Source organism: Electrophorus electricus, chromosome 24 (genome assembly GCF_041902795.1).
Source record: "Electrophorus electricus isolate QZ-2024a chromosome 24, ASM4190279v1, whole genome shotgun sequence".
Lineage (NCBI taxonomy): Eukaryota > Metazoa > Chordata > Actinopteri > Gymnotiformes > Gymnotidae > Electrophorus > Electrophorus electricus.
In genome coordinates, this window is record NC_137520.1 from 9590425 (window position 1) to 9613135 (window position 22711).

General features: G+C 49.6%; 2 protein-coding genes across 4 annotated transcripts; one reads left to right on the top strand and one right to left on the bottom strand.

Annotated features, from left to right (window-relative positions):
* The first annotated feature begins 4007 nt into the window (after window positions 1-4007).
* Window positions 4008-5587, top strand: LOC113570002 (amphoterin-induced protein 3). Its single transcript, XM_035522654.2, has one exon. It carries the CDS (start codon window positions 4018-4020, stop codon window positions 5446-5448), a length of 1431 nt encoding a protein of 476 aa, XP_035378547.2. The 5' UTR covers window positions 4008-4017; the 3' UTR covers window positions 5449-5587.
* Window positions 5588-8158: 2571 nt separating this feature from the next.
* tasorb (transcription activation suppressor b) lies at window positions 8159-22664 on the bottom strand. Of its 3 annotated transcripts, none has more exons than XM_035522464.2 (23): window positions 22232-22664; window positions 20621-20766; window positions 20057-20149; window positions 19566-19638; window positions 19031-19122; window positions 18732-18866; window positions 18424-18539; window positions 17346-17377; window positions 17110-17215; window positions 16886-16989; window positions 16675-16778; window positions 15798-15870; window positions 15615-15689; window positions 14772-15491; window positions 14154-14467; window positions 13938-14064; window positions 12858-13795; window positions 12601-12720; window positions 12252-12411; window positions 11475-11574; window positions 10957-11135; window positions 10535-10672; window positions 8159-10442 (listed from the first exon to the last, which is right to left on the bottom strand). In XM_035522464.2, the coding sequence occupies exons 1-23, from the start codon at window positions 22536-22538 to the stop codon at window positions 8863-8865; spliced, it is 5832 nt and encodes a 1943-aa protein (XP_035378357.2). In that variant the 5' UTR covers window positions 22539-22664; the 3' UTR covers window positions 8159-8862. The 3 variants fall into 3 exon arrangements, with proteins under 3 accessions (XP_035378357.2, XP_035378356.2, XP_081563357.1); XM_035522463.2 differs by having other exon boundaries at window positions 20621-20769; XM_081707231.1 differs by lacking the exons at window positions 19031-19122; window positions 20621-20766 and having other exon boundaries at window positions 22232-22371.
* Between the last annotated feature and the right edge of the window lie 47 nt (window positions 22665-22711).

The following is a 22711-nucleotide window of genomic DNA, read 5'->3' on the forward strand; positions in this document are numbered from 1 at the left end:
AAACTGGATGTATTTCTCAATAAAAAGTTTTAAAAAAACTTATGAAATGCTTATAATTGTACTTCACTATACCAAATAAATATCTGACAAATGGGTCTTTAAAAAAAACTGAGGCAGTAAAGTTTGTGAAAACCAAAATTAGTGTCAGAACCAATACTTTTGGCCAAGACTGTAGACTAGTGGTACAATAACATACACTGAAGTAAGGCAGTTTTTTTTCACATATTGCAGATACACCATCTGTGTTAGTTCAGACAGGGCCACTGATCCCTGTGTTACGATGGACCTGACTATCCTGAGCCCTCCCTGGATAGGGGGCTCTCCAAAACCCTTGGAAATAAATCGATTTTGCCACCTTAAATAAGACATTTTTACTAGTAAGAATTATATTCTTGATATCAAGAACTGAATTTCTACTAGTAAAAATGTCATTTTTGATATTGAGAATATAATTTTTACTCGTAAAATTGAGTTCTTGATATCAAAAATGTATTTTTCACGTCTAAATTAAATTCATGTTATTGAGAAAAAGAGGAATAAAAGCTAAAATGGCTTTTTGCTTTTAGTAGCTTTTTGCTTTGCATGCTAATACAAATATACTAATTTATTCTAGCACTTCTAGTCTGCTAACAAGATGGATACTTTTTTTTTCCATTTGCAGAATCAAAGCCGGGTTTGTTTACCCAGTAGCATTGCAGAAGTTAGAAAATTGACCGTCAAAGCCTTTTTTTTAACATTACACTTATTTTGGTATTAATCCCAGCTGTAGAATGATCACAGTAATGTCACCAGGTTTTTGTGGTCCAAATATGAAACATGAATTTCTGGTTTTTGTGAATAAATATAAAATTACAGTCAAGGTAGCAATTTATTTTTCAGCATTGATGCAGGAAAAAAGTTTCATCGTGTTGGTAACTATCTCCATGCAGTTATTCTAAGTAAAGCTACCAAACAACATTTAGATTGAATTACCTGTCCAGAAAACACGCAACTTTGGCATCTCTGTGAAAACATTTGCCCTTCATCAACGATTTCGATCTGGGAATGTTTATCCTTGTTTTCTGCCTATTTCAATTCCGTATGGCTTCTTCATGCTTTTTGCTTCTTTAATGACAAAGATTCTCCCTTACTTGCTTTTTATTGTGCTAAATAATAAGTATGATCCTCCATTTGCCAACATTCAGGTTCTCAGACTTCTCACAAAATAGTTAGCCAGCAAATTCTTTCTACATCTTCCAACCACTGTTTAGCTGCAAAAAATTCAAACTGCTGCTTCAGTGTAAAAACTCTGTAGTGCCAGTATTTGGTTTGTCCATTCTGGGCTACTGCAGAAACATGGTGGAACAACATGCTGACCTCTGTTGGAAGAAGACATGCCCCATATGTAGATATGAAGGTCTCATTTTAAGTGATTCATAGTTATAGTTTATTATACCCTAATGAAAATCTGCTTTTGAATACTATATTCCATTTCTGCTAATATATCCCCCTAAATCTTATACACGGCATCGTTAAGCGAAAACACAACAGTATTACAAAAGCGAAGCATTTACAAAACCCTGAATTTGTTCAGTCAAAAGCTTACAGCCTTGAAACATTAAGTGCCACTGCAGTAGCCTTAAGCCAAAGCATTTTCAAAAATGCTGCATTTTCGGTTGCTCCCAGTGGAAGTGCTTGTGTCCATTAGGGCCTCTTCACAGAATGTTAGGGTTACCACAATAAACAGTGACATGCTGTCTGATGCCACATGCTATTGTTAATATTATCTGAAATGATCTTAAGTCATTTACAAATCACCAGCAAATGCCAATTCCTCAATTCAGTCTTCACACATTCTTGTGGTTAACGTCAGTTCCTAGCAGCATCCATTGTGAGTAAATTCAAATGCATTTTCGAAAATATTTTTGTCTTGAAAATGTTTTGAGACTTATTACTAATGTGGTATTACTAGGTTTCAGTACTTTTAGCTTGCGATTGTTTCCAAATGCTGTGTTTTTTAAATGCTTCATTTTTGTAATTTATTTGTGCTCTAACATAATACAGTTTTTCTCTTGACTTATGTGTGCTTCATGCCATTGTGATTTAATTCTGAGCTACTGTTTTATATAAATTATTTTAAAAAATTAAGTAATTGATATAAAACTGTAGGAGGTGCATGGGGCAAATAAATGCTTAGAAGGGGTCAAATCTGAAATAAGGTGAACCTCCTTATAATCAAGTAATCATTGCTAGTTTTTGTTTACTATTTGAATTAATTTGATAAGCTTTTTATTTGTGTGTGTATATAAGTAAGATAAATCATCTTGCTAATTTCCATGAATGTAAATGTTGTTAATAACATTGGTTGTGTTCTTGTGTCACTAAATGGTTCTCATATTAAAAAGGGAACAGGGGCATAATGGACTTTTTGATCCCTGTTAGCTTTTAAAATAATAATTTTGTACTCTCTCAATCTGCTCTCATTGACTAGTGTTGGGGGTACATTTCATTAAAGCAAGCCTTTCTATTAAAGCATATGTTTATGTAATTGTGTTGGTTAAATCCATAAATTCTATTCTCTTTGCATGATCCTGTTTTTAGAACCTAGTGTAAACAACATCAGGTTATGGAAATGAGTCCTATTTTGCAAAAAAAATAACAAAAGTTCTTTTCTGTTTTCAAGGCAAATGTTCAACCATATTTCCTAGGCTACAACACAGTACTAAAAAAAACCCATTCACATCATATTTTACGCTTTCACATTACTGCACAGATGTAAACGGTCCCTGATTCTAGTCCCTGAAGTTTGGAATAATAAAATGCACACTTTGAATCTCATTCAAACATTCAGTTTTAGGAAAGACAAACCAACAAATACAGTTAGAAAACCTAAGTAAATGTCAAGTGTCTGCCAATATTGTTAGATTAGTGCATGTGAATAGATTAGGAACATTTCTGAAATGCTCTTTGGATCAGTAACGCTGTAGCTCTCTGGAAGTTAATCGCGTGTGGGTGACAGTATCACACTGAGCCCACAGCCCATGGCGAAGTGCAATCAAAGCAAGACGGATGCGCTGTGACAGCGACGAGGAGCCTCAGGCTCACTGTGACCAAGTTTCAGACAACAGCTGCCAACCACGAGGAGAGGCGGAGAGGCAAGGAGTGGGAGTGGACGTAGAGATTTTGGAGTACATTATAAAGACAAATTCCCTCCCATCCCAAGCCAAGAGCCATCAAGACAGTTTAGGTGAGAAGATGGGCGACGAACTGTGGCGCATCAGGAAACTGTGGATGTTAAGGGGAAGAAAGCGAGACAGTAGGAACACAGAGTCAGGGACATGGACGGAAACGATGCCAGAAGGGTTTAAAACAATCAGTGAGAGAGAGAGAGAGAGGGAAGGAGGGAGAGAGAGAGCGGAGAGAGAGAGCAAGCGAGCAAGCAAATCAGGACTTTTCACTTGGAGTAAGCAGGAGAGGGACAGAGCTGCATTGTGAATAGGTAAAGAAAGGGAAGAGAGCATCAGAAATCACAATCCACAGTCTGTTTAAGGGTAGGGGACATTGGAAATCAAGAACAACTTCCCTGTTGATTACTCTGGACTACGCCTGGAAAATAGAACTATTAAAGGAATTACAATTTAGAATTGGAGTTATAAATTGTTGGATCAAGGCATTTTTCTTAGAACATTAAGTGGATTCTGAAGAAATATAACAATATGGAAAAGGAAAACATCTTGCACAAGTGAGTGTTCTAAACTGTCTATTCACAATCTTGTAATTCAAAAATCTGTTTGAAATTCACTCTAATAATGCTGTGTATAGTGCAAGATTATTTATACTAATCTAATCTTAACTTCATAAATATTGTTTTTGCTGTTTTTAATATTTTAAAATATTAAAATATTAATATTACAACAATCCACAAAATCGCGTCAAAAAACACAGTTGAAAAAGTACATTTGTGTGTAAAATAATTTCTTCAGGATTGGGTCTCTCCGCTTGTGGTGACTCTGTTGCATCTGATTCTTCACCAGCAGAATGGCGTGCATGGCTTGGTTAGCTCTGACCTCTGTGTCTGTCCTCTGGCTCCGCTTCTCGGAGGCTAGCTGTCCCCTGGGCTGCCTGTGCGTCTCTGACATAGTGGACTGTGGCTCGCTTGGCATGGACAAATTTCCTCCTCTCCTACCTCCTTCCATTTCTGTCCTGGATCTCAGCTATAATCAGCTCACATGGCTGGCGCCGGGCACTTTCCACGGCCTACCCAGGCTGGACGTCCTGCGGCTGTCCCACAACCGGATATCTCTGCTCAGCCCTGCGGCCTTCCACAATGCCAGCGTCCTGCGCCACCTGGACCTCTCGTCCAACAGGCTGCAAGTGGTGGCAATGCATCCCTTCCGAGACCTGCTGGGACTGGAGGAGCTGCTTCTCTATAACAACCGTATCGGCCTCGTGGAGAGCAATGCCCTGTCGGGGCTGGGAAGACTCCGGAAGGTCTACCTGAGTCTCAACCGACTCACGGACTTTCCCTTCTTCTCCATCCGCAAACACAGCCATCCCCAGCTGGTTGTTCTGGACCTCTCCTCCAACCGCATGTCCGGACTGCCTCTAGATGATGTGGTGCTGTTGCCCATAGCTGCGCAGAGGGGCTTGTTCATTCACAATAATGGCCTGATGTGCGATTGCTCCATGTACCGCCTGTTCTGGCACTGGGAGTACGAGGGTTACGAGGCTGTCCGAAACTTCAAGGACAGCTACTCGTGCCGGACGAGCGGAGAACCCTCTGTCTCCATACGTTTCCTGCGCAGCCCTCGGTTCTTCGAGAACTGCACTGTTGAGAAGACGATCTCGCTCATCTCCCCAAAGGCCGATGTGACGGCGTACGAAGGGGAGCGGGTCCTGCTGGACTGCACGGGTGCCCTCAGTGGCACGGCCCTCTCCTACTTCTGGGTCGTTCCGCGAGAGCACAACTCGACCCAGCTGACCCAAAACAGGACCGTCCGGTTGAACCACGACGGCAGCCTGGAGATCCCAGCCGTCCGGTCCGCAGACTCCGGAATCTACCGATGCGTGGCCGCGGACGTGAGCAGGATGATTAACGAGTCTCGGGAAGTGAACCTGACTGTGGTTTCCCAGCGTGTCATGGTAGAACCCTTCAGCACAGGATACACCACCGTGCTGGGCTGTGCGGTCACTCTGCTGCTCATACTCATGTATCTCTACCTGACTCCGTGTCGCTGCGGCTGCTGCAAACCCGCGGCCCCCTTGCCCGCTACCTCCGGTCTGGGCGAGGGCTGCCTGACTCTGCTGTCCGTCTTTGAAGCTCCAAGGATGGCAGAGGAGAAGCTGAAGGGAAGGGCCAGTGCCAACAGGCACGTGATGTTTCTCGAGCCTCTGGAGGATGATGGGAACAGACAGCGGACAGAGGCCTTTACGGCAGTCGACCCGGTCCAGCTAGCCAGGATTAAATAGTGTGAACATATGTAACCACATAAGTTCTGCAGGACACTCTCCTGTATGAGCCACTGACCTATATATGACATCATATAACAGGATTTCAGTGATGTGCATGTTGCAAGAACCACCTGGAGCATTATTTACATTCATGGCATTTAGCTGACACTTTTATACAAAGTGACTTACAATTTGGACTGAGTACAATTTGAGCAATTGAGGGTTAATTGAGGGTCTTGCTCGGGGGCCCAACAGTGGCAACTTGGCAGTGGTGGGGCTTGAACCAGCAACCTTCCCATTACCCTAACCACTGAGCCATCACACCTCAGGCAGGTCTTACATGTTTCATTGAACCAATATTGCAAATATTCAAATAAATGGATATAACTGACTGAACTTGAAAGTAAAATAAGCATCTCCAAAATGTGAGTATTATTCAATTTCCCTACTCTCCAAAAACTGTGCAACAGTTTTCCCCATGACATGGATTTACCAATATATTGAACGTTTTCTTTAATTGGCACATGGTGGTGTGGGAGTCAATTCTGGATAAATGTGGCAAATCAAATAACGGCTAAGGATACAATCCCCTGGATTACACGCTGAACCGGCATGAATGTGAAGAGGATCTCTGCAGCACGGGCGCATGCCTGTGGTCTCAGAAACGCCGAGGACAATATTAATGTTAAGATTTTTTTAAGAGCGCAAGCCACAGGGTGAAATATAGACAGCTATATATACTATTTATGCACCAGGACATGCAAAGGCACACGACAGAAAGGGCAGCGGTAGCTCAGTGCTTAAGGTACTTGACCTGTAATTGGAAGCTTGCTGGTTTAAGCCCTGCCACTGCCAAGTTTCCACTGTTGGGCCCCTGAGCAAGGCCCTGAACCCTCAGTTGCTCAAGTTGTACTCAGTCATAATTGTAAATTGCTTTGGATAAAAGTTTCAGCTAAATGCCATAGATGAAAGGAAATACATCCATCTTGTCCTTACCCCATCTTTAGAATGCATTTTGGGTTATCTTTAGACTGATGTCTGCTCAGCTTAGGTGCACGATGCCATTTAATTCTTTATATATGTTTTCTGAAACTTAAATTTGGTACCTATGATTGTGAAGTACATCTGGAAAAGATTGAGCAGTGTCATCATTTTGGTGAATGTTCTATGCTTCCTTAAAAACCCTGTATTTAAAGAAGGCAGAAACGACACTCGGCTACGATGGCCGCTTTTATGCGATACCGTTCATGCCCAAGCCTGTGCATGCGCTTTTGAGTGCTGTTTAATGCAAAAATATTGCGGGAAAGGATTAAACATCCCTGCCAGTGAACGGCCCTCAATGCAGCGCGAGGGGAAAGATGCACTTAAGGCAGAAGAGCAAAAAAAAAAAAAAACCAGCACAGGGAAAAGTAGAATTCACCCATAGTCCCCAGCACCAGACGTGACCAGAATTAGCGATAGAGGTCCCTTTTGGCCCATTAATAATGCATGGGCACAAGGGCCCTGTACAGTGCTCGTGTGCTTCAGAACGACCTGCTACAACAAAGTGCCGCGAGGGTCAGAGCTATTCCTCTATACGCCACTTCATCTGACCGCACTGCACTTCTCGGCAAAGAGTAATGCAACCGCACGGCCCGATTACCCGACACTCCATACAGATACCTTTGTGTGGTAGCAGAAGAACATCGTCGCTATATCTTATTTCACACATGACAGCAGCCAACGCCATCCACCTCCACTGCAGAGACGACCACATCAAACACAACAGGACAAGAGCCACGGACACGTTTGAAACGATTGCTCAGGGAATTATAGAACCAGGTCCTTCCTTTTGCAACTTTTTTGCCTAATCATCCAAGTTTCCTTTTCTCTTGAATGTAAAAAGGGAGAACTCCCCCAAAACACAGATGGAACGTTAGCCGGGTGTATTTGTGCCACACTTCCAGCTTTCAATTCAGTCGGTGGCAATAACAAGTGCATCTGAAAATTTGTAGTGGGCCATAAAATGTCAGTGACCTGGGGTTTAACACTGATCGTGCCCCTGGAAAACTAAATGAACAATGGGTTCATATACTAGTAAAGGATGCATTTCTATGAAGGAGAGAGTACGTGTGGGGAAATGTTGCCAGGTGCCACAGCCAGCATGACTGAAGACAGGACACCATGTATGTGAGCTCTCTGAAACAAATCACTAGACTACACGACAGCTGGGGCCATTACACAGCCCATGATGTTCCGAATTTACTGACTTCTACAGGCCAAACTGACACATGGCCATATCCGCCAACTTCCAACACCGGTTTGATGCGAATCCTATTATGAAGTTTAAAAGCATAATGAAGTTTAAGCACATCTCAAGAAAATGCTGGATTTTCCTCAAGTTTGCTGTAAGAGGAAAACGTGTTACATAATAGACATTTAGTGTAGGGACAGATCCAATTACATGCGCTGTGGCAGCAGATAATGGTTTCAACACCTCTGCATCCTCATTTTTCAGCCCACTCACATGAGCGAGAGACCGAGAATCCCGATGCAGCACCGAGCACGCAAAATCCCCCAGGGGAAAGTTTGCTTTTCTTCACCGAGCATCACGAAGAACCCATCAGCTTGACACGTGCAACGTAACCTGCACTCTCTGCTGACAAAGAATGTTTTCTTCTCTGTACCCAATTCAAATGCAATGCAAATCTTCAAACCCTTATTTGGCAAAATGAAGACATGAAAGATGTCTGCTTAAAAACAGATTTATGAAACAGACCAAAGAACATGTTTTAAACCTACAAAGTAGGATTTTAAAAAAAAATTCTGCAGTTTCTGCAGTGCAAGTTTAGTGCCATGGACTCCCAATATCTCAGAAACAAAGACAGAACACCGCCCTCTGCAGGCCAGACATTAAATACACGTCCATGAAGACCGAGAGGGGTCCTCTGTAGGGGAGAAATCTGTAAACAGACCATACTTAGAAACGCATCATACATATGCATACATGAAGAACACAGCTAGCCACTTCCTGCAGATAATATAGTCAAACACAGTTCCATGTTTGATACAACCTTGTTTTAATAGAACATTTGTACAACCAAGAATGTAAATAAAAAACAAACAAAAACCAGCTAAAATGAAGAGTGACTCACTTTTTCTCTTTAAAAAAATATGTCTGCATTTGTCCCTTGTTCACAAACCGTTCTGAAAATTGTAACGAAAAAACAGTGAAAGGCAATTACATTTCTTGGCAATATAAATATAGTGGTCTGAACAAGGTTTCAGGAAGGGCGTGTCTGAACAACAGCACCACGCCGGCTGTTGTCCAAATTATTGATCTAATTGGTACAAAAGCATGATTCCATCACCATCATCAATGTGCTCTTCATGTCAAATATATACATTCTCTACGGCAGTAGTCTGTGAATATTTAACCGTTCGCCTTGGCATTCAGGGGTACGTGTAGTCCGAGTAGTAGTCCGGGACAGCCCCTCTCCCGGGAGGGTAGCCCCAGTTACAGACCGAGCCGCCCCGCATCGGCCCCCGACCCGGTCTAGATCTCATGGGCACTGGCAGAACTCCCCTTCCCCTGTAACATCCACGCATGATGTCCATGGGCCCCCTGGGGCCGAATGTGCCGCCACCGCCGCAGCGTGGGGCTGGCCCCTGCAGCCCACCTCGGCACGCGGGGCCCATCCCGGCTCCGGGGAGGGGGAGGAGTGCTCTGCAGCCGGCTCCACCCCTGCCGGGCGCGGCCCCCCCGGCCTGGGCCTGGCTCAGCCCGCCTCCTTTGTTCTCTGCGCATGAGTTCACTGGAGTCCTGCTGCCCTGGCTGCTGGGCGTCAGATTCCCAGGCGTGCCGCTCTTCTCCGACCCCGCCTCCTGGAAAGGGGCCGGGCCGGGCGCCGCGACGGCCGTGCCCCCCTCCGCCTGACCGCCGGGGGTGGAACCCTCGCCGGGTGCCGCCCACGGTCCGTCGGCCGAGCCCGGGGCGGCCGGCTTCCCTGCGGCTTCGCTCTGCGCGGGGGGGAGGGTGCTGAAATGCCCCACGCTCACCCCGGGCGCGTAGCCGTGCTGAGCCGCCGCCCAGTTGAACATGGGCGGCACGGGCGGGATGGGCGTGAGAGCGGGGAACACGGGGGGGTCCGGGAAGCCCGGCAGCGTTCCGGGCAGAGACGACGAGGACGAAGAGGAAGGGGACGCGAGGGGAGCAGACTCCATGGCTTTACCCTGCACATCCTGAGAGCCAGACGGTGCCACGTGACCCACGGCGCCGCCTGAGGCTACAGCAGCGGAGTCGCCAGGCAGGGGCGGAGCCTGTGCTGAGGGCTGAGGGCAAGGCGGAGCCTCCAGAGCAGGCAGGGCATCCGCTGCACCGCCAGAAACCTGCGGCACGGGAGGCGCAGAGGGGTTGGCGGGGGCCAGGGTAGCGGGGTTCGGGGGGGGCTGTGTGGAGGGGATCGTAGGGATCAGAGTGCTGGGGTTGGCCTGAGGCAGGGCAGGGGGCAACGAGAGCGGAGGAGTGCCGGTCTGGTTTACGGTTGGGGTGCCCAGCTGTGCGTATTCCGGGCCCTGCGAGGCCGAGCAGGCTGGCGAGGAGTAGGCCGAGGCCACGTGGTAGCCGGGGGAGGCGGGGTAGGGGCTCCACTGCGCCGTGCTGGGGTACAGGTAGCTCTGGTGGGGGTTGACCCCGAAGCTGGTCAGGCCGTCGTCCACCTCGGCCGTGGGCGCGCCGCCCTGCCTGGAGGCCTTGTACTGCGAGATTGCGGTCTTGAGCGCGTTGTAGTCCACAGGGTAGGAGCTCTGACTCCGGCCGGGGAAAGAAGAGAGGGGGTCCCGGCCCGACAGGTCAGGGAGAGGGGGCCGAAACTCCTCGCACCGGGGCGGGGGAGGCAGTGGCGTCTTGGCTTTCTCCGCCCCGCCCTCGGGCACTGCCGACGCCTCCTCGTCTGAATCCAAGGACATGTCCTCCTCTTCGACACACACGTCGGGCTCCACAGCGAGTGTGTGTGTGGGAGAGCGCGTCGAACCTGCACAGAGACAGGGAGCAAAGACGTTAAAATGTGCTCCCTGCAAAAGCAGAAGCTTCCTTAGCCACACGCTAGCCAGCTAGCGGCAGTACCTGCAGTGGGCGGAGTGGGCAGAGTGGGCATGTTGGTTTTAGTACTGCTAACCAGGCTCTCAAAGTTCGTCATGATGTCATTAATGCCAGCAGTGATGACCCCATTACTAGAGAATTTGGGCGGTTCAAAGCACTTATCTGTAAATAAAGCATATGACATCAATATGAGACAAATGAGTGCAATAGATACTCAACCGCTAATTAAATACATTTTAAAAAGTTCCGGCAGACAGCACAGTGCTATTTAAAGACACATCTACAAACCCCTCTAAGAATTCCAAGAGCTGAAATAACGTCTGCGATAAACCGCGCGCAACTTAACGGACGTTCAACTCCAAGTCCCGTTATGGGAGTAGCTAATAAAACAGGCACAAGGCATCGCTAAAGAAACGTGAATCTCCGCCCCTTCATGCGTGTGATACCCGTGAGGAAGATGACGTGGCGCAGCTGCGTGTGCTGGGCCTGGAGCTTCACCAGGCAGTCCAGGTCCGGCGCCTGGCGCACCGGGGCATCGCACTCGTGGTACGGCAGGAACTCCACCAGGTGCTTCTTCTGGTAGGCTGTCAGCAGGTTCAGCAGGTCCAGAGCTTCACTGTTTAACCTAGACGGTGGGGGGGGGAGAGAGGGAGGGAGAGAGAGATAGGAATTCAGTCACTCCTGGCAGAAGCCTTTGTGGTGATAACGAGAAATTCTAAGAAAGGCAAAGGTGTCTATAATAAGAATAATAAGTACTATTATTCTCAGCAAGTTCCGCAGTTACACACTATTTGAAGAAAGAACCTGCAGGACTTGCAGAGAGAAGCAACATAAAAGCCTCTCGGTTCACAGGTGAATGAACTGTAACTGCTAACTGTAACTAGTTTTAATCCCTTTGCCTTTACTCTGCTGTGCTGACGCGAGTCCTGGCAGGCTGTGGCCGAGTGGCCTGACGGGCACTGACCTGCTGAGCTCCTTCAGCTTCTTCTGGGTCTTGCAGTGCACCTTCCACTTCCACGCCGTGCTCTGGCCCTCCAGGAATTGGAGGAAGGCCTGCAGCTTCCCTGCACAAGAACACACAGCGCAAAAAAAAGAAATAAATAAACAAGCAAGCCACACGGCAGGAGAAACAGACCACCGAGGAAGCGATGGGTACGACCACATGGGCGCTCCTGGCGGTTTACTGAGCGGTGTTTTGTCCTGAAGGGTCGACATCACGACTGCTGCTGCCTTAGTAGTTGTAGGCATGACTATCACGGTTTGACAGGTGGCCTATTGTTCTGTTTATCTGCTGTGACTGGTGGGCTGCCGTTAAAGGTCCTAATCTGGCTTCCCTTAGATATTTCCTGTTGAATGTCCATTAACTTCTTGTCTGGAGGCTGGGTACTTCCAGATGGCTGCCTCAAACATGTTACACTACATTTCCATAACATTTGTGAATTGGCTGAAAACGCCACCAATAAAACAAACAAATGATTGCGCTGATGTGTCTATAAACTGAGCTCTGATTTCTTTACATGAAAGATGTACTCATCAAAAATAAGAAAACAGGCATCAGAGAGCATCAGACTGAATAAACACTGTTCTGAAGACAGCTCAGGAGACCGGGACTAAGCAGTTACCAACTGTGCAAAGGTAACTGCCTTCAGCTAACGATGGAGGATGCAGGAACCTTTACGACCAGAGCATGATGTCCCACCAAGTGAGAGGGATTCCACCAACGGGTCAGACTGGTGCTCACCTAGTGTGATGAAGTCCGGCTTGAGGATGAGCTCGTCTGAAACGATGAGGCCTCCGGACACAAAAAGCTCATTGTAAGTGCGATTTTTAACGTCGTCTAGACTGTCCACGCCGGCGAAGTACACTGTAGATAACTTCTTTAGGGAGACCAATGCTGGAATCTGAAAGGCATTTGGGAAGGTTTAGATCCATGATTTTCAGTTCAGGCGGAGGTCCCTGCCAGCATTCCCTAACCATTTCACGTAGAGCAAGTTTACCTTATTTGTCCGAAGAATAAACAAACAAAAAAAAAAACACTAATAAATATCCAAAGAGATTCCGGTCTCACATTGGCCACACTGCAACAATACCTTGTGAACGTGAGAAGCAATGTCTTCATTCTGAATGATGACCATAAACTTCTGTTGACAGTTGTTTTCCAGGTACGTCTGAGGGTCGCACTCGATGTTGCCGAGGCTTTCCAAGTACCCCTGTGAAGGATTCAGAGGAAGGAAGGCAAAACAGGTGAGGGAGCGGCCACCAGCAGCCCACGGTGAACGTCACAGGCCGGCCGGAGCCCTCCAGGAGGTGCAAACGCCTCCTCTCCCCCCCCCCCCCGGATGCCTACCTTAATCTCAGTGCATAGCCTGCTCTCCTCCTCATCCCCCCGCTGAATGTAAAACTTGACCGCGTTCATCTGCATGATCTCCACCAGCGTGCACAACACGTCCGGCTTTAGCTGGCCAATCACGTTGTTTCCGACGGGGCCGGCGCCGCCCGCCTGGGCCGGGTCAGGGGGCAACTCTGCTATGGGCGGGAGACCGGTGCTTCCTGCCGGGGGCAGGCCTTTAGGGCTGTCCACAACACCCGGGACCTTCGGCCCGTCAGTCTTTTTCCCCACTGGGACCAGGTGCGCCTCCTTGATGGTGCCCAGGCGACGCTTGCAGGTGGGAGAGGATTGTTTCTTGGGGGCAGGTGTGGGTGTGTGTGTGGGGGCAGATGGAGGGGCAGGTGTAGGGGCAGGGCAGGGGCTCTGGGGCGCGGGTGGCGCCACTTTGGGTACGGCCTCCTGCGGTTTAGGCTTTGGGGCTGGCTGTCTGGCGTGGAGGGGAGTGGGTGCCACCGCAGCATGAGGAGGCGTCGTAACCGTAGAAGGAGACACCGGAGGAGCGGGAGCAGGCTGCACAGGAGGGACCACCGCGGGGGCGGGGACAGGCTGAGGGGCGGGGGCAGGGCTGCTAGGGGCGGGCCGAGGGGGAACGGAGGAGGAGCCGCTCATCCGACTCATCCATTCACAAAGCGTGCTGATGTAACCTTGCACGGGCACCGGCTGGATGTACTTCGACACGTAGGCAGAGAAGGCAGAGCTCAGCCTGTTCGGCTCCCCCTCCTGCCGAGGCGAAGGAGGTTGGGAAACATAGTAGATTTTCTGGGTGTCCATCAGTTCGCGGATGTCCATGCAAAGGTGCTGGAACTCCTGGTCCAGGATGGATTCGACGGCTCTCCCTGCCACCGGGGTCGGTCTGTCCGACCCGGACGTCCCCGCATCGCCCGCAGCGTCCGGGCCTGTGAACCGAAAACAGAAAATCGGATTAACTGAGCGTGGGAATCGAGTGTCACTGACCTTACTTAACTCCCGACGCACAGCACTCAGGACGGCTGAGCCATGCAGCGCATGGCGAGGAGGACGAGGATGAGGGAGGCCTACCCGTGGACACTGCTCTCTGCTGCGAGGGGGTGTGACCGGCGTGTTCCACGGGCCGGACAGCCTGCTGCTCCACGTTGGACGACGGGCTGCACAGGTCCATGCTGCTGATGCTGCACGCCATCTGGTCCTGCGCGGTACAGCAAAGCACGGGCGTTAGCATTGGCGCCAGAAAGCTTAGCCTCATATCTGCTATGCAACGGAAATGGAAACCCAAACCTCCAGATACTCCTGCACGGTCTGCTCCTCCTCCGCGTGCCGGGAGCGCAGGTCGCTGCGGGCGGCGTGTTCTCCTGGCTCGCGGGCCGGCTCGGGCCCCGGGCCGTCCTGCGGCTGAGGGGCCAGCGCTGACGTGGCGGCGGCCGGGCCAGGGCTCTGGGCGATCTTCTTGATGGCGCTGAAGAAGAGCTTCAGCAGTGCCTGCGTGTCCTGCACGCTCGCGCCGTGGGCCACGCGCTCGCGCAGGTCCGTGTCGCACAGCCCCATGCTGTCCATCACGGCCGAGAGAGACAGCGGCTTGTCGCCCTGCGGCACTGTGGGCGAGGATGGGAGAGCGCAGGGGTGAGCCGCAGGCGGACAGGGAACAAAACATTAAGGAACGCGCCACCCCTGCAACCGAGGCCTCCTGACGGCCCTGGACCGGCCGCGCGCCTACGCGCTTGCTGCTTCGCTACCTAGTTTACCCAGCTGCTGCGAGATCCCACATTCAGAAGCTGTGAAGCAGGCGCACCGACGTACAACCTCCGCTCGGACTTAACGCATCAACTGCAATTCGCTGACATTCCCTCGTTTCCCACCTCTCTCCCGCCCACCGCCGACGGGAACGCTGCCACTCACCCCTCCCTGGCTCGCCGTTGCTTGGCGCGCCAGTCTTCAGGTACTTGCTGACGCCGGGCAGTGCGTCTCCCTCGCTCCTCCTCTTCAGCCCGGCGGGGTCCCAGGTGTCTGCGCGCTCCTGCCCGCTGCCGTCCTCCTTGCCCAGCGCCCGCTTGTGCAGCTGGATCAGTTTCAGCAGCTTCTCCATCTTGTCCTTGTCGTACTCGGCCTGGCCGAGTCGGGCGCCCTGCCCGCCCCCGTTGGACTGCGCCAGCCCTGGCCTGGCGCCGCTGCCGGCCGGCCCGTCGGGGCCGCCCCAGTCCGACACGGGGCTGTACTCCTCCCCCCCGGCGGGCGGGGACGACGTGCCCCAGCAGCTCTCGCCGGTGCCCTGCCGCAGGCGCGCCACCGGCAGCTGGAAGCCGGCGGGACCGTAGAGGTAGGTGCTCAGCGCCGAGTCCACGCCTTTGGCCCGGGGGGGCGGGTGCAGGCTGGGCCGCTCGTCCAGGTTGTGCCGGTACTCGGGTGCGGCGAAGGGCCGGCCCACGCCCTGCTGGCGGAGGCCCAGGTAGTCCTGCACCTGGCTCTTCACTCCGGCGGCCAGGTCCTTGGGTGGGTTGGAGCGCAGTTTGACGAAGGCGTGATGCAAGGCAGGGACGTAGGTGTCGAGGTGGTCTGTGACCGGGTCTTTTGGCTCTAATGAGACCAGATTGTCCTCTTGCGGGCCTGCGTGCTTCGACACTAGACCAAAACGGGGGGGGGGGGGGGGGGAACAAAGGAAAAAAGTCAACACTCGTGCAAAGAAAACGCACTTTGAAACACAGCCATGAGAAAAAAAAGATACAAACACACACACACACTTACTGAAGCATCTCGTGATCCTTGGCTCTTGAAAAACAAAAAGTGCCTGCAAGCCTCTGTCATTTCTTCCTCGCCGCTCTGCAGTTGAGCAAACGACACAGAGAAAGACGTTCTACCGTCAGTCAAACGGCTGAGGGATGGCGTGAGCGCGCCGTCCGTGCTTATGAACGTGGCGGCAGAGTTTACCGTTAGAACCGTGCATGTGAGCGGGCGACAGGAGGAACAGGAAACCTCTGTCCACCAGCGGCTTCACGAGAACCTGGACAAAAACAGACCGGAGGGGATCGGATCAAAGCTTTACACACGCTCTGGGAATCTTAACAGATAACCGACAAAGATCCTGATAGCAGAGGAGCTACTGCATGGGGGGGAAGAACATTCCTCTCCATTCACGTTCTCTCCAAGCACCTGCTTCAACAGCAGGAACACTCATTAAACATTATAAACCCTTTACAAACATTAACACAGAATCACTCATTAAATATAATACACCCTTTACAAACATTAAAACAGGAACAGTGCTTTATACATTGAAGGATCTGTATCTGGTTAGTTTATCAAGATTAGGGAAAACGCATCCTAATGCAAGGTGTACATGTGTGCACGCACACACACACACGTGACTGTGTGAACCAGACTACCTCAGAAGGTGGTCTGGCTTATTCAGTCACTGGACTCCAGGCGTAAACACAATCTGTGCTCACGTTAGGGGCGAACGTACCTAACCACATTACTGCAAAGAGCACAAATGCCTCACCTACAGGGGGAACTGTGTAACCACCATTGCAAACACATCTGTGTTGTCAAAGTACTGAAGAAGACCCCCTCCTTGGTCGCGCCGCAGAGTCATTACGGGACACCCTACATCTGCTGCGTCGCCAGTCTAGTTTGGCTCCCTGCACCTCCACACACACGCACATCAGACATCAGAGCGGAGATCGCAATCCACACCACGAAAAGGCAGGGATTCCGGGCGTCCTCGTTACGGAAACGCTGACATTCAGACTCATACGAGGCGTTAACAGGGCCAAAGAGGAACGCGACAACGTTGAAAGAAACTCACCATTTTCTCCCTCTCCAGTCGGTGCAGCAGTCCGGACAGGCAGTTGCCCTGCTTGGTCTTGCCCATCACCTCAAACAGGCTGCCGTAGATCCCACACTTGTGCACTGCAGCAAACAAACAAACAAGGGTTCTGAGGGACCGCGGCAACGGCGGCACGCCGCTAACCGTCTTCTGCTGCAGACGCATTCGCCTTCCCCGCGCCCGCGCTCACCCTCCTGCGTCCCGCTGTACGTCTCCCACGAGAGCAGCGTGGATGGGATCTTCCTCTTCACCTGGTCGAGATGCATCGCTGCACTGATGTCGATCCTGTCGGGGCTTAAAGGGCGAGGAAAGGGAAAATTCAGCAGGTTTCGGTGGGGGTGGGGGGTTCGTTAAATGGCTGCGGCATTAAAACCGCGGCAGCGTCGCGAGGCGAGGGTCGACGGGCTCGCTTACAGTTTCAGGGGTAGAAAGGGGAGGCTGGGAGAGCGGATGCACACTTGATAGAGTTCTTCCCCCCGGTTGACCAGCGGACCGCTCCACACCGTGTACCTGCGCCGCACTGCCAAAACAGAGGCACCCGTCAGCAAGTCCCACGCTAGCCGAGCCGCGGGTAAGGCAAGAGGATGCCTGAGGGAGAGCTCAGCACCGTTCATACTCTGCCTCAGAAGCACTCGATGTGGAACACTTACCTCTGTGTCCTTCATACAAAGTACTGCTTAACCTGAAAAGCAAGAAAACAAAAATGTGACTTACAAGGACGACATGAATATCAGTTTTGATATGAATGACTGCGGACTGAAATGCCCACTTTTATCTAACATCTATAGTACTACACGACCTGTAGTAAATGAAGGTTATTATTCTCCAAAGTCAGTGACTACAGACCCAGACTCGCTTTTCAGCAGTGAACAGCAGAGCATCGACTACTAAAATCCCTCCATCGTGACTGGATAAGCCTCCCTTGTAGCACTTCTCCAGCAATGGAGCGCCACCAGGACCTAGCGAACCTAACAATTGCAGGCCATGTTTCCACAGGGCTGTGAGCTAAACGATCACACGCCTGACATGCCATGGCCCGGGCAAACGCAGTCCACAGACGCCGTTACAACATCACGGACCATGTTTGTTTGGAGATTTTAGTTCTTGCTCCGAGAGCGTTATCCAATGACAGGATGTGCTCGGAGTGTATGCAGGGATCGCCACAGACGATGACAATGTGGAACACGACCGAAATGTTTAGTTTTATGTTACGAGGGCGCACGGTTATTAGACAGCAACTTACGTTTGTCCGCAGACAAATTTTCAGAAAATGGCAGCTTAGCTTTAGAAGTGCCAGGAGGACCAAACCCTTTGGCTGCTTGCACCACAGATTCTGTGGTTTCAAACCAGTAAGGTTATGTGGTCAAATCAGCACTGGTTTTGCCAGCTGAGACTCAGCATTTAGCAGCAGGAAAGTGTACGGTGGTTCGAGACTTAGCACCGGCATGTCGAATGAAAACTGCCATTACATTTCCCATCTACCTTGCAAAGTAATTAACCGAAAAACAAGACGCAAAAAAGAGGCTTGTCTCAGCGAATCGCCACTCTGCTGTGCGCTGGCAGAGCTGAACCAATCCATTCCTCGAGCATGTGCTTTCAGGCTCTCCACAAAATTAAATGGCACACAATTCTACCACTTCTAAAGAGGACAGCTGATCGGAGCTGGCGCGACGGCGCGTGCCGCCCCGCCGCCAGTCGGGGCTTCTGCCGCCCCGCAAGGTCCCGTACCTGTGGGCGGCCGCTGCTGACTCCTTGCCCTTGTACTGAAACGATACCACAGCGTACGGACAGACGTGCCTGGGGCGGGACTTCGGCTCCTCGAATGCAAACTCGTAGAAGTATTGCTGCACGTGAGACAAACAAGCCGTTAGTGACGTCAGACCAGCGATGACACTGAAACAGAACTAGCCAGTAAAAAAACAGATAAGAAGAGTCTCCCAGACATACCAAGGAAACAGGCAGTGCACTTCCAATGAGACAAAACAATGCCAACAGCTGTAAAGTGACAGAGTTACGGTAATGACAGAGGCACATACCTGAGTGAGCTCAAAGGCCCTATATGACAGTAATGATGTTACTTTGCTGGCATTTTTGTGTATGTGGCAGTCAAACTTCGGTGAAGGCTCCAGGTTACTCTTGGGCATATTTTCAAATATGCTCTTTAATCTACCCTGCAGAAGAAACACAAAGTCCATATATTATTCAGAAACAATAATCACAATAGAAAAATAAATAATGCAAGAAAGAGAAACAGAAGTCATATACATAATCTTTTTTATTCCTTTACATAACAACCACACACCACTAATGGTATTAAAGAGAAATGAAACATTACCTTCATGACTTTAAATATAATAACATCCCCAGATGCTCCCACTTCAAATGGATTAATTTGCAACAAATCCGAGTATTTGGAAAGGTAAACCCCTGTAAAACATGGAGAGGCTCACTAAAGGGTACACCGTGAACATTCGTGCAAGCCCCAGAGTCCTCTGCAGGGTTTTTTTTTTTTTTTTTTTAACTCAACTGAATATTAAAGCACTTACTGCAAGTTTTTCATTTCATCAGAGGAGATAATATTCATAACAGCAAAAAAAAGTAAGAAACAGCAAAGCACTGAGTGCTCAGTTATACACACTTTAGTGAAGCCAGGCAAAGTGAGGCAAGACGGAATCGTGAATGATTTACAGACAGCCCGTTCACAACAGCCTGGTCTGCTTTGCAAAGTCCAGTCCCTAACACACCACAGACTACACGATAATCCAGATCATCAAGCAAATATCTAAAGTTTACGAACACCAGTCCGGAGTACATAAACAGAACCATCTCTGGTTCTGAGGGAGTGGATTCAAACAGGCAGCTTAGTTTACCTTTAACAGGATTTCCCAAATTGCTAAGCCGCGCATGTCCCACTGACAGTCCCTTTTCACAGATCCAGTGAGTCTAAAAAAAAAAGCACAAGTGTTACACTACATCTCTGCACATCTCGGGGCACAGCATCCAAAGCCCAATGCGCCAAATGTGGGTTGGTGTCTGAAGACTTACTATTCCCTGTTTATGTCAATTTATTTATTTTTTTATTGTTCACTGCAGTTTATACAACATGAAGTCTGTCTGTCTTGTTTGCACTGTGCAATAACTTTATGCGCACCGCATTCTTTGCTAAAATGAACCGTTTACTTGCAGATAAACCCGAATAAAGCTGAAATAAATCAACACGGAGCCAAACGTTTTCCCTTAAGCAGTCAAGACAGATATACAAACAAAAGGTGAAGTAAAGAACAATAAGTGAAAGAGAACACGCAGCCTGGCTAAGGAAACAAAGGATCTGCAGACAAACGCGTGCGGCTCCCAGACTCACCTTGTTTGCATCAGGCAGCAGAAAGGCATAGGAATCCGTGAGCTCGGTATCTGTCCGGCCAGCCTGCTTGAGTTCCCTTTTCTTCCCAATGAACTACCGAGAACAGAAGGACGGGCTCATCAATAGCAGCAAATCAGCAGCGCGTTCAAATATGGAAGCGGCTTTGAGGCGGAAGGTAACGATGTAGACTAGTACAAGCGCGGGCCAAACTGTCACTTTCAAGCCACATATGACTGACTTCGTGAATTCATATTGCATTTTAACGCGATCCATAAACCCTTTACCTAATCTTATAATGTAGGCTTCATCATAAAAACACCAAACAGAAATCACAGGACAGCCTTTTTTTAGCAGCTAACATCAATTACAGTAAATGACAGGTCCACTCGATATGCTGAATAAACAGGCAAGAAGCAGCAAATCTGCCAGTTTGGCCCTTGTGGACTGTGGGTTTCGTGCAGAACGATGTAAATCGTTCGGAGAATGAGTTTACCCTACGTCCAGGAAACTGGCTCTGAACACACCATATCAGCAGGCGAGGTGTCCTCAGCCACAGGAGCTTACCTCTTTCTCCAAGAGCTCACTGTGAACGAGACATGCTTTGGTGTAGGTGAAAGCTCCTCGAGAGGAGGTGTCCAGGTAGAAGGAAGAGAGGAGCTTAACAAGTTCCTCAAACTCCCGCGAGTCCGGGGCCAACTGCTGGAGCAGTCCTGCTGGACCGGCAGAGAGAAGGAGAGTTAGGGGAAGAGTGTGCACCCACACACCCCAGCTCTACCCGAGACCTACAGCACGGCCAGTACAAGAGCGCTGGAGACCTCAAGCTCAACATAAACAAACAAAATGCCATCTTAAAAATACCTGTGCATAGATATTGTCTGTACTTTAACTGGTATCTTAACTGTGTTTATAATAAATCAGCAAGTGAGTTCAGAGAAAACAGACAAAGCACCTGACAAGTAGTTTATCAGGCAACCAAAAGCAGTGAAAAAAGACGCAAGCATGTGTAGCACTATTCTGAACACTTTTAAGAGATCTTCAGACTGAGAACAAGGGCACTAGAGAGAAGTCATTTATTCTCAACAACTCTGTCCCTGTTACTATGGTGACAGCCCTGGTCTGGGCCAGGTCAATAAGCAGTGAACAAGCTTGTCAGGCTTATATGCAGCTAGCAGACCAAGTTAAAAAAAAAATCACTGCTGCCCAAAACACTACTACTCTGCACCCTCTGCATGTCTCCACAAGACTAAACAAGAGTGATACCAACAACTGCTTGAAAGAACACTAAAGGTAATGTGCACATGCACAGAAATGCACAACCTTCAGAAGGCTCATTCCTTCCCAGCGCTCACAAATATGTCACACATCACAACGTGCAACTGCTGGAGTGCTAACCGGTCCAATTCCGAGCTAACGACAGTGTACCTGCACTAAGAATAACGCTGAGACATCCAAAACCCATCATATATGGGGCTGCATGGATTAAGGGGTGACTTGACATCAAGATGGGGTCCATGAGGGCTTTAACACGATGGTCTAAAGTGTTCTTTAAACTTCCTAGCCCACAAAGAGAGCTCACATGAGCGATGTTATGGTGAACTGAGTCACATTACACGACCAGTGCCAGTGGTGGATGTGGAGTGGCAAAAACATGTCATATGGTGGCAGCACTGTGGGGGTAAACCTTGTTAGCTACCCGTTGTGGCTAGCTGGCATTCGCAAGTGCAGTGTCAGGCTCACAGTAAGGGACAAAACTGGACGGCTCTGCAAGATGGGTTTCTCAGGGAACGGCTGCTGCATTTAACCGAAAACACGTACGTGTTTGGTCTACGGCACCGATCCTCATGTGCTTCTCGACTTACAGGCTTATTTGAGTATTAGCAAGTTAGCTGGCTAACGCTAACCAACCTAGCTAGCTAGCTACCTGCGACGCCGTGCATAATGTGGCTGGATAAATAACACGCACATGAAAGCGCAAATAACCGCACAGGCGCAAAATATACCGCCCTTGCAAATACACGCATAGATCCTGTGACTTCGGGTGTTAGCTTCTCTAGCTAAAGACAGCGGGAAGCTAAGTTACTAGGTAACGCGGATTAGCAGGCATGCAGGATGGACAGGCTATGAAACAGAAGCAGTCCCTTTCAGTTTCAGGAATGCCAGTAAAGGAGACACAACCTTTCCGCTCCTTAATCTTCCGAGGAATTTGAAAATTCCTCCGTGGCAACTCCTCGGCAGACCTCTGCAGCGTCGAGGGAGAACTGCCACAGTGTTTCAGATCCGACAGCCCGCTCCTTCGCCGCTCAGAAGCATCTTGCTCAGACATTTGCTCGTCTTCGCATCCAGCTTGATCGCCATTTTGCTTGGATGTAGTCGTGGTACAGGCTGGCAATTGTTTCTGGCTGTCGCCGCCGTCCAAGGCTGAGCCACCGGGTCTTATGCTGTCCTTTTCGAATTTTCGGTCCTCGTTGAAATTGCAGGCCATTTTGTGGGGGCCACCGATCACCTCGTCGACTGGCGATGAAGTTGGTTTCAGCGCCGCTTCACTGAGTAATTCTCCTTCTCAGCCAGCCTCCGCCATTATGGCTCTGACGTATGTCTTCCCCACCACTGCAACACTCTGGCGTCACTCTGTTTACAAGCGGCCGTGCGCCGCCA

Excerpts from the sequence above, each read along its gene's own strand:
- LOC113570002 (XM_035522654.2), top strand. The coding sequence starts at position 4,018 with ATGGCGTGCATGGCTTGGTTAGCTCTGACCTCTGTGTCTGTCCTCTGG.
- tasorb (XM_035522463.2), bottom strand. The coding sequence starts at position 22,538 with ATGGCCTGCAATTTCAACGAGGACCGAAAATTCGAAAAGGACAGCATA. Across the intron at positions 17,216-17,345 it reads TTTGTATGAAGGACACAGAG|TGCGGCGCAGGTACACGGTG; the intron begins GTAAGTGTTCCA and ends CTGTTTTGGCAG. Across the intron at positions 14,468-14,771 it reads CAACGGCGAGCCAGGGAGGG|TGCCGCAGGGCGACAAGCCG; the intron begins GTGAGTGGCAGC and ends CCTCGCCCACAG.